The following is a 10265-nucleotide window of genomic DNA, read 5'->3' on the forward strand; positions in this document are numbered from 1 at the left end:
TCCTGCCTCGGCTTCCTGCTGCCAAACAACTGACTTTATTAAGCTGTTTGTCAGCAGAGTCACACTGTGGGTTTACAGTTAAAAGGAAGGGGTGTTAAAATAAGGCTGATATCTGAAGGTGCAAACAGGAACACAGGAGAGAAACTAAACTCCAAACCACAGAGATTCGGGTGGAAAGTACAAATGCACAGGGAAACATTGTCTCTGGTCACCAACAAAGTTTATCAGAATCACAACAGGTTGAACACAGATGTTACAGGAACATGTCAGCTGGACTCAGTATGGTGAAGAAAACCCCTTTACTTCTGCTGTTAATAAGACTTTATCATAAACAACTGCACCAGCTCCACTCAGATCATGTTTCCTGCATCAGTGTCTCCTTCAGAAACACTGAACAGTCTTCAACAGTGGAGAAGAAACAAAGTCTTCCCACCAGTTTCCTGCTCTGGAGGAAACATCTTCACTCTTCATCGTGGGCAGCGAGACCAAACTCTTTAGAAACACATTTCTCAAGTCAAGGACTAAAGAAATGATCCCTGAAAGTATAGTCTTGGTTTGTTCTGGATGTTTCTCAGGGTCTTATATCTCCAGACGACCACTTTTACTCCTGGTGGAGTCATGTGGAGCAGGAGGACACACCTCCTACCATCACAGCTTCAACACTGACGAGACTGAGGTTTACATCCAAATGTGGCACAAAGTTGAACTGAATTTAGAGAAAATCAACTTTACAACATGTGAGTTAATGATTATTTCCATCCATTACTGTCGCACTGACATCAGGAGTTGGTTCGTTGAGACAAACAGTCGGCATCATTAAAACATTACTGAAAACGAGAGTGCAACAAGGTGACGTGACTGAAAGAGAGCCAAACCTCAAACAGAGAAAAACCACATAGGAAATGTGACAGAGATAAAATATATATGTTTTTTTTTATGTATGAATTTGAGGAAGGTTAAAATCTCCTCATCACTGCACACAGATCTGATGTTTTCACTGCTGCTGTGTTTCATCTCTTCGGACGATGTTTAGGTCACAAGCTTCATGTTCGTCATGGTTAATTCAATCAATCTTTTTCCATTTCATGTTTGTTTTTATTGATTCATCAAGTTTCCAACTTCAGTCAAGTGTAAAAAACTTTTCTGTTCCTCTCCAGTTTATTTATGTGCAAATTGAAAATGCACTTTGTGACTCCACATGAACCTTTTTTCCACTGAGTGAAGTCGTGAACCTGACACTGCGTTCCTGCAGCTCAGGCACCGGTTTTGGTTTGAATGAAAACTTAAAAAATCTCGACCCTACGTGACAAACGACTGCGTACTTTAAAGAGTCATGAGGAACCTGCAGAGGTGTTTTCACTTATGTAGCCTGATTAGACGTTTCCTCAGTTTGAGAGTGTAACTCACTGACATCTCACTTCCTTGTCACATGTGATTTAGGAGAATATTTTACAACTTCTCTTTAACTTCAACCCGTCACCTGATCTTCTACAAAGCTGGAACTGCAATTAAGAAACAGCATTTATTTAAAACAACTGCACCAGCTCCACTCAGATCATATTTCCACTACTGTTATCCCAACATTAGGAGTTGGTTTGTTATATATAACATATAAAGGTGAAAAAATCCTGGAGCCAATTCAAGAAAGATAAAACGGACATTTACTCTCCTACATGATCAATACCTGGTTCAGGAAGACACAGCTCCTCCAGATTCAAGCTGTGATGTAAGGAGGTGTGTCCACATGACTCCACCAGGAGTAAAAGTGGTCGTCTGTAGATATAAGACCCTGAGAAACATCCAGACCAAACCAAGACTATACTTTCAGGGATCATTTCTTTAGTCCTTCACTTGAGAAATGTGTTTCTAAAGAGTTTGGTCTCGCTGCCCACGATGAAGAGTGAAGATGTTTCCTTCAGAGCAGGAAACTGGTGGGAAGACTTTGTTTCTTCTCCACTGTTGAAGACTGTTCAGTGTTTCTGAAGGAGACACTGATGCAGGAAACATGATCTGAGTGGACAGCTGCTTATTTAATAAAGTGAAACTAAAAAAAGGTTTTTAATCAACATTAGAATTTAAAAACAAGTCATTGATCTCTGGCTTGTTAACATATATTCACTCAAAATGTAGAATGGTAGCTTCTAGTAGTAAATGTGAATTAAAAGCCAAAAACAGAATGAAAGTAACCAGTAGTGATGTTCACCTACGTATGTGATGGCTGCAAATTTTTTTCATTTCTGAGTTTTGGTCCGAAAATATTTTACTTTTAGTTCATATAAATGATTTTTTCCTCGACTCTTTTTACTCGTTTTTTGTTTTTCTTCTTTTCGTGAGATATTTATCACTTTGTCTTCTCTGTCATCACAGCTGGACGTGTCCAACATTTCTTACAATTAACTTCAACTACAATTAAAGCTAAAGCTAATAATTATAGCTTGTTGTTTGAGCGGCTTAGTTTTGGTTTAAGGTGTTAAACACTGATTTCAAGCATAACACTGACCAAATACCATGAGTACATCTACATACTTAGAGAAGCTTTTATAGATTAGACTCAACATATTTGACTTTATTTAACAACTGCACCAGCTCCACTCAGATCATGTTTCCTCCATCAGTGTCTCCTTCAGAAACACTGAACAGTCTTCAACAGTGGAGAAGAAACAAAGTCTTCCCACCAGTTTCCTGCTCTGAAGGCAACATCTTCACTCTTCATCGTGGGCAGCGAGACCAAACTCTTTAGAAACACATTTCTCAAGTCAAGGACTAAAGAAATGATCCCTGAAAGTACAGTCTTGGTTTGTTCTGGATGTTTCTCAGGGTCTTATATCTCCAGACGACCACTTTTACTCCTGGTGGAGTCATGTGGAGCAGGAGGACACACCTCCTACCATCACAGCTTCATCGTTGACAGATTTACTTGTTTTTAAACGAGGTCTATAAATAAAGTGACTTGAATCTGGAGGAGCTGTGTCTTCCTGAACCAGGTATTGATCATGTAGGAGAGTAAATGTCCTTTTTATCTTTCTTGAATTGGCTCCAGGATTTTTTCACCTTTATATGTTATATATAACAAACCAACTCCTAATGTTGGGATAACAGTAGTGGATGGAAATGATCTTTAACTCACATGTTCTTTGGCTGATTTTCTGCAAATTCAGTTAAACTTTGTTCTACATTTGGATGTAAACCTCAGACAGTGTTTCATCACTGTCAGTTTCTCTCCACTACAAAATAAGAGGCTCGTCAATGATGAAGCTGTGATGGTAGGAGGTGTGTCCTCCTGCTCCACATGACTCCACCAGGAGTAAAAGTGGTCGTCTGTAGATATAAGACCCTGAGAAACGTCCAGAACAAACCAAGACTATACTTTCAGGGATCATTTCTTTAGTCCTTGACTTGAGAAATGTGTTTCTAAAGAGTTTGGTCTCGCTGCCCACGATGAAGAGTGAAGATGTTTCCTTCAGAGCAGGAAACTGGTGGGAAGACTTTGTTTCTTCTCCACTGTTGAAGACTGTTCAGTGTTTCTGAAGGAGACACTGATGCAGGAAACATGATCTGAGTGGAGCTGGTGCAGTTTTTTAAAATAAGTTCTGTCTTTTAACTGAATTTCCAGCTTTGTAGAAGATCAGGTGACGGGTTGAAGTTAAAGAGAAGTTGTAAAATATTCTCCTAAATCACATGTGACAAGGAAGTGAGATGTCAGTGAGTTACACTCTCAAACTGAGGAAACGTCTAATCAGGCTACATAAGTGAAAACACCTCTGCAGGTTCCTCATGACTCTTTAAAGTACGCAGTCGTTTGTCACGTAGGGTCGAGATTTTTTAAGTTTTCATTCAAACCAAAACCGGTGCCTGAGCTGCAGGAACGCAGTGTCAGGTTCACGACTTCACTCAGTGGAAAAAAGGTTCATGTGGAGTCACAAAGTGCATTTTCAATTTGTCTCTCTGTCACATTTCCCACGTGGTTTTTCTCTGTTTGAGGTTTGGCTCTCTTTCAGTCACGTCACCTTGATGAACTCTCGTTTTCAGTAATGTTTTAATGATGCCGACTGTTTGTCTCAACGAACCAACTCCTGATGTCAGTGCGACAGTAATGGATGGAAATAATCATTAACTCACATGTTGTAAAGTTGATTTTCTCTAAATTCAGTTCAACTTTGTGCCACATTTGGATGTAAACCTCAGTCTCGTCAGTGTTGAAGCTGTGATGGTAGGAGGTGTGTCCTCCTGCTCCACATGACTCCACCAGGAGTAAAAGTGGTCGTCTGGAGATATAAGACCCTGAGAAACATCCAGAACAAACCAAGACTATACTTTCAGGGATCATTTCTTTAGTCCTTGACTTGAGAAATGTGTTTCTAAAGAGTTTGGTCTCGCTGCCCACGATGAAGAGTGAAGATGTTTCCTTCAGAGCAGGAAACTGGTGGGAAGACTTTGTTTCTTCTCCACTGTTGAAGACTGTTCAGTGTTTCTGAAGGAGACACTGATGGAGGAAACATGATCTGAGTGGAACTGGAGCAGTTGTTTATAATAAAGTCTTATTAACAGCAGAAGTAAAGGGGCTTTCTTCACCACATTGAGCCCAGTTGACATGTTCCTGTAACAGCTTCGTTGAACCTGTTGTGATTCTGATAAACTTTGTTGGTGACCAGAGACAAAGTTTCTCTGTGCATTTGTACTTTCCACCCGAATCTCTGTGGTTTGGAGTTTAGTTTCTCTCCTGTGTTCCTGTTTGCACCTTCAGATATCAGCCTTATTTTAACACCAGTGGCGGCTGCTGGTCTTATAAGGAGGGGAAGCTCATTTTCCGGCCTACATCATAAAATGTGTCCGTTTATTTAAATGTAAATTCGCAGAGTGACAGAAGAGAGTCGGCAAACACAACGCTAGTCGTTTTTAACAAAGACAAAGTCGCTGAGGATCAGTAACGTCTCCAGATCAACTCCGAACAACGGAATGAAAAACTTGAAAACTGCTCCGGTGGATGCTTATACTTATATGCATCATGCTTATACTTATATACTTCAAGATCGCTGATTCGCTCATTTCGCTGTCAACCAAAAAGGGACTCAGCCTCAGACAGATCATCCAATCATCATGCAGAAGCCGAGCGTCCGGGCCAGCCCACTGCCCCATAGACCCCCAGAGACGCTGAGCGTCCGATGGGCGGGACAAAGCCCAGCATTTATCCAATGACCGTCTAGTTTTGCTGCAGTGGACCAACCCACTCTCTGCTTCCCCATTGAAGTCAGGAGAAGCTCGGCGTCTACACTGTGTAAAGCACTGTGGCGCTGCGGGGATGAATGAGAAGAAGTCGTGTCGGTTACCTGTGATAAGTAGCTGATTCTGAACAAAAGATGAACGTGTTCTAGCGCATATTTAGTCAATGAAATGTTCAAACAACAGAACATATTTGACCACTTATTTTGTTGACATTTTAGGGGAAGCTGAGCTTCCCTTGCAGTCTTAGAGCAATCGCCACTGTTTAACACCCCTTCCTTTTAACTGTGAACCCACAGTGTGACTCTGCTGACAAACAGCTTAATAAAGTCAGTTGTTTGGCAGCAGGAAGCCGAGGCAGGAGAACGGCAGATTGGACAGGCAGTCTGTGTTGATGGTCACCTGGATGTCGCCAAAAAAACCTAGTTTTTCTTGAGCTCTGTGAATCGCTGCAGGATCAGCTGGTATTCACGACCTCTCACCAGGCCTCTGAAGTTCAGGACAGCAACCAGGTGGCTCTTGCTGCAGGTTGGTGAGGAACAAAGAAACACAACACTGATCATTTTCATGCTCATGCGCTTGTTGATCTGAAAATGAACCACAGCAGCAGTTTGTGAAGGTCTCTGAGGCATTTCATCAACATTTCCTGAAATACTAGAGAGTCATGGCGGCAATGACCCAACGAAATAAAAGTCAAATTCGTCACTGATGGTAGGAGGTGTGTCCTCCTGCTCCACACGACTCCACCAGGAGTAAAAGTGGTCGTCTGTAGATATAAGACCCTGAGAAACATCCAGAACAAACCAAGACTATACTTTCAGGGATCATTTCTTTAGTCCTTGACTTGAGAAATGTGTTTCTAAAGAGTTTGGTCTCGCTGCCCACGATGAAGAGTGAAGATGTTTCCTTCAGAGCAGGAAACTGGTGGGAAGACTTTGTTTCTTCTCCACTGTTGAAGACTGTTCAGTGTTTCTGAAGAAGACACTGATGGAGGAAACATGGTCTGAGTGGAGCTGGTGCAGTTGATTTAAAGAAATGAAATCTGTAAAGCTTTCTCTCACTCTGTAGCTGTTATTTGCTTTGTTTTTAAGTGTTTCAACATCTTAACCCACAATGAAACAGCCCAAATGACTCACTGATATTATTTCAAAATGATAATAAAGTTGAACTTGAAAATTGTCAGTAGATTTAAACTTTTCCAACACTTAGTGGAAAATACAGTTTTTATTCTCTGATATCTTCAGATCCACAGTTTTGCGATGTGAAACCACATTTTCAAATCTTATTGTGACAGTTTTTGTTTTGAATTTCCCCTAAAACAGTATCTGTCTATCTCAGCTTTTGTTACTTACTGTAATTTTGAACATTCAGTTCCAGGATTTCTTTCCATCACTCACACCGGAGATAAACTCACTGAGGGAGGAAGTTCAGAGGACTTAATAAAGCGGATTGGGAGACATCATTCACTTTATCTCTTTGCCAAACATGAAATCACCCCATTACCAAACCCTGTTATCACTGATCCTTTACTGTAAGACTCACTGTGCTGCCGTCCATTATTACACAACATCTGGACTGACACATTCTTAACAATACCAAAGTCATAAATACAGTATGTTGTCAACACCTGCTCATGTTCAACTATTCCAACTTTTCATCATTCCTGCCTTTTTTTGTTTTGTTAAGAGGATTTACTGACTTATTGTTGTCGTCTCCACTCCCTGTGGATTAAAGATATTGTTCATTGTTATCTCTGAGTGTATCCAGTCGGAGCCCAGTGGTTATGACACATACTGTAATTTTTCTGCTGGTGTTTGCTGTCTTTATCTTCGCTCTCTGTCCAGTAAAGGTGAAAAGTCCAACAAACAATCTCGAAAAGGAGAGAAAATATTTCTGACACATGTAAAAAAAATCGCTTAATAATGACGGTAAAATTCAAAAAAATTCCATAGAGACCAGAACTGTTTTTTGTATCCGGCTGTAAACATGTTTATTTCTGCTGTAAAGTCGGACATTTTAACACGGGAGTCTCTGGGGACTGACTCACTGTTGGAGCGAGACTCTAGTGGCCATTAGAGGAACTGCAGTTTTTGTCACTTTAGTGTCTGCTTCATTTTCCAGCCCTCGTTGGTCAAATCCAGCATTTTTCTTTCTTCATTTCTTTAAAAAACAAGTGTTGTTCTTGTCAGCCGGCAGTGAGACGCCTCACCTGTGCTCACGATCACATCCTGAAATTCTTTGCACGGTAAATAATAACAACCCACAGCTGCTGCATTGTTAATTTCTTCATTTATAGTTTTTTGCTGAGCAGTCGCTCCGTTAGTAAGACGTGATACTGGGTTTTTTTTTTATTATTATTATTTCAGTTAAAATCAGGGACTTTTTCATCCAAAGAGAAACAATCCAATGTTCTACATGTTTGATCTGTTTAACGGATAGTAATAATCAGCACCACTTCTTTTATTTATTTTTTATTTAAGTCATTATCACATGAAGATCCACTGACAATTACATTTTAATTTGTTTAAATGTTTTTATACATTTTGTAAATATCCACTCACAGAGCACTTTATTAGGAACACCACACAAACGCTGGTTAGAGCCTCCGAGACTCTGCCCCATGTTGACGTGATGCATCACATCATTTGTGCAGATTTGTCAGCTGCACAGTCATGCTGCCATTTTCCTGTTCTACCACATCCCAGAGGTCTGTCTACCGGTTCCAGATGTGGTGACTCAAACCAGCCCGTCCGGCACTAACGGTCAAGCCACAGGCAAAGTCACCGAGATCACTGTCGGCTTCTCTTCGTAGCTGTGACAGCAGGAGAGCTGCTAGAGGCAGAAAGTTCAAATTCCCCTGATTCAAACCGTCCTGAGTCACTGAACTCTTCACCTCTCACACACAGATTCAGATTCACGGATTCATCAGCAATGTACAAAAACCTATGAACCGATCAGGTTGCAAAGAAAGTCAAATTTAAAGCTGGTTTTTATGCAGTTGTGTTCATATAGCAACATCTGGAATAAGAGATGTGACAGAAATAGAACCACACACATATTTCACAAATGAACCTCCCTCGTATTTTACAGTCACAGTCCAGCACCACGTCCACAAGCGTCACTTCCTCGCTCAACAGCACATGACAGGTTCAAGGCCGAGGAGGTCCGACAGCCGTTGGAGAAGATGCAGTTTGCAAACAATAGTCCCAACGTTACTGCAGAGTAAAGAGCTGTTGAGAAAACCTCCTCACAGCAAAGTTATTGGCATCGAAACCTTTTATCTGTTGCATGAGTTTCATCGTTTTCATCCACATGTTCCCCCCCCCAAACATTGAATTTCATCCAGTTCACTCAATGACTGTTTTCTTTCCCACAAAACAATCCCTGCAATTCCTCACAATGCTGTTACAAACCAAATGCGTCACATTTTAATGAGTTTCATACCATTTTTAAGTGATAACACATTAAATTTCAACATTTTCCTGGGAGTTAGATGAGACATTATTGAACTTATTAAACAATGTTTTTCATTTTTGTAGGTTCACACAGTCCTATTTGTAATTTGTGGAAAGACAGTTGATATATATCCATTTATCTCGTTCATTTATATTTAAACATTTTCCTTATTTTTCTTACTGTCAACAGATGTCATGAAAAGACACAAACCAACAATGTATCTGCAATAATGTGGCTCTTAGCTCGGAGCCCATTGGTTCCTACTGTGAATGTAAATCTTTAAAAAAATAAAATAAAACAGCTGTCAATTCCTAAAACATCTGGACACTGTAGTCTTAATAAACATTCCCCAAAACAGGAGGAAATAGACCATTTGTTGGGGACTATTTTCAGCGGCGGATTAATCCACATTTACTGGATTTCTTATGAGAATATTTAATCTTTAACCTCTTTACTGCGAGGTTTGAGTGTTCAAAGTCACATTCACCAAACTTTCTTTTTTACACAGACTTGTAAACCGCTCAATATGACGATAAAATCCTTCATATACTGTATATATTATATATGTATGTATATATGTACATATGCTGACTTTGCACCTATATTATACAGTAAGTGTATTTTGTGACGCACTGTAACTTTGGTTTTTAAAGGTGCTATAGTCTTATTATTATATGTATATAAATATTTATTTGGCAAGCTGTGATAATGGTATAAATAATATTCTGAAAGTAAAAAGTTTTGTTTTTAAGATTTAACAAAGGTACCTGATTCTGTGTAAAAGGTGCAGTTGGTTTGAGTTTAGTTGGCTGTAATGTGTGATAAGTCACCTGAGAGGAACTGTAACTGTAACTGTCACAAATCTCCGTCTTCAGCTGTTATTCCTCTTCCATAAAACATTTCCTCCTCTGTGTTTTAACAGTTGTTTGGCAGCAGGCAGCAGGAGAACGGCAGATTGGACAGGCAGTTTGTGTTGATGGTCACCTGCATGTCGCCAAAAAAAACTCGGCTTCTGTCGCCGCCGCTGCCGCCGCTCAGTTTTTTCTTGAGCTCCGTGAATCGCTGCAGGATCAGCTGGTATTCACGACCTCTCACCAGGCCTCTGAAGTTCAGGACAGCAACCAGGTGGCTCTTGCTGCAGGTTGGTGAGGAACAAAGAAACACAACACTGATCAGTTTTCATGCTCATGCGCTTGTTGATCTGAAAATGAACCACAGCAGCAGTTTGTGAAGGTCTCTGAGGCATTTCATCAACATTTCCTGAAATACTAGAGTCATGGCGGCAATTACCCAACGAAATAAAAGATAAAATCCTCACTGATCGTAGGAGGTGTGTCCTCCTGCTCCACATGACTCCACCAGGAGTAAAAGTGGTCGTCTGGAGATATAAGACCCTGAGAAACATCCAGAACAAACCAAGACTATACTTTCAGGGATCATTTCTTTAGTCCTTGACTTGAGAAATGTGTTTCTAAAGAGTTTGGTCTCGCTGCCCACGATGAAGAGTGAAGATGTTTCCTTCAGAGCAGGAAACTGGTGGGAAGACTTTGTTTCTTCTCCACTGTTGAAGACTGTTCAGTGTTTCTGAA

At 40.4% G+C, this 10265-nt stretch overlaps 1 protein-coding gene and 7 non-coding genes across 9 annotated transcripts in view; 5 read left to right on the forward strand and 3 right to left on the reverse strand.

The window, feature by feature from the left end:
* Positions 1-345: 345 nt before the first annotated feature.
* On the reverse strand, positions 346-552 carry LOC111659912 (small nucleolar RNA U3). The gene has a single exon (XR_002761109.1). It is a non-coding gene; the product is annotated as a small nucleolar RNA U3 (small nucleolar RNA).
* Positions 553-1812: 1260 nt separating this feature from the next.
* LOC111659915 (small nucleolar RNA U3) lies at positions 1813-2019 on the forward strand. The gene has a single exon (XR_002761111.1). It is a non-coding gene; the product is annotated as a small nucleolar RNA U3 (small nucleolar RNA).
* A 568-nt stretch (positions 2020-2587) lies between these two features.
* On the reverse strand, positions 2588-2794 carry LOC111659905 (small nucleolar RNA U3). The gene has a single exon (XR_002761102.1). It is a non-coding gene; the product is annotated as a small nucleolar RNA U3 (small nucleolar RNA).
* Positions 2795-3357: 563 nt separating this feature from the next.
* Positions 3358-3564, forward strand: LOC111659910 (small nucleolar RNA U3). Its single transcript, XR_002761107.1, has one exon. It is a non-coding gene; the product is annotated as a small nucleolar RNA U3 (small nucleolar RNA).
* Positions 3565-4304: 740 nt separating this feature from the next.
* LOC111659920 (small nucleolar RNA U3) lies at positions 4305-4511 on the forward strand. The gene has a single exon (XR_002761115.1). It is a non-coding gene; the product is annotated as a small nucleolar RNA U3 (small nucleolar RNA).
* A 1514-nt stretch (positions 4512-6025) lies between these two features.
* On the forward strand, positions 6026-6232 carry LOC111659921 (small nucleolar RNA U3). Its single transcript, XR_002761116.1, has one exon. It is a non-coding gene; the product is annotated as a small nucleolar RNA U3 (small nucleolar RNA).
* Positions 6233-7675: 1443 nt separating this feature from the next.
* LOC111659871 (exocyst complex component 3-like protein 4) overlaps positions 7676-10265 on the reverse strand; it is a 23856-nt gene continuing 21266 nt past the window's right edge. For both annotated transcript variants that reach the window (XM_023412944.2, XM_023412945.2), the window contains exon 14: positions 7676-9811. In XM_023412944.2, coding sequence (XP_023268712.1) covers positions 9592-9811 — 220 coding nt within the window. In that variant the 3' untranslated portion in view covers positions 7676-9591. The remainder of the gene's footprint in view (positions 9812-10265) is intronic.
* Positions 10094-10265, forward strand: part of LOC111659918 (small nucleolar RNA U3) — a 206-nt gene continuing 34 nt past the window's right edge. The window contains exon 1 of the small nucleolar RNA XR_002761113.1: positions 10094-10265. This exon is cut by the window's right edge and continues 34 nt beyond it. This is a non-coding gene — a small nucleolar RNA (small nucleolar RNA U3).

Source organism: Seriola lalandi, unplaced genomic scaffold, assembly GCF_002814215.2.
Source record: "Seriola lalandi dorsalis isolate HSWRI2012SDOR001 ecotype SW California unplaced genomic scaffold, Sedor1 jcf7180002054497, whole genome shotgun sequence".
Lineage (NCBI taxonomy): Eukaryota > Metazoa > Chordata > Actinopteri > Carangiformes > Carangidae > Seriola > Seriola lalandi.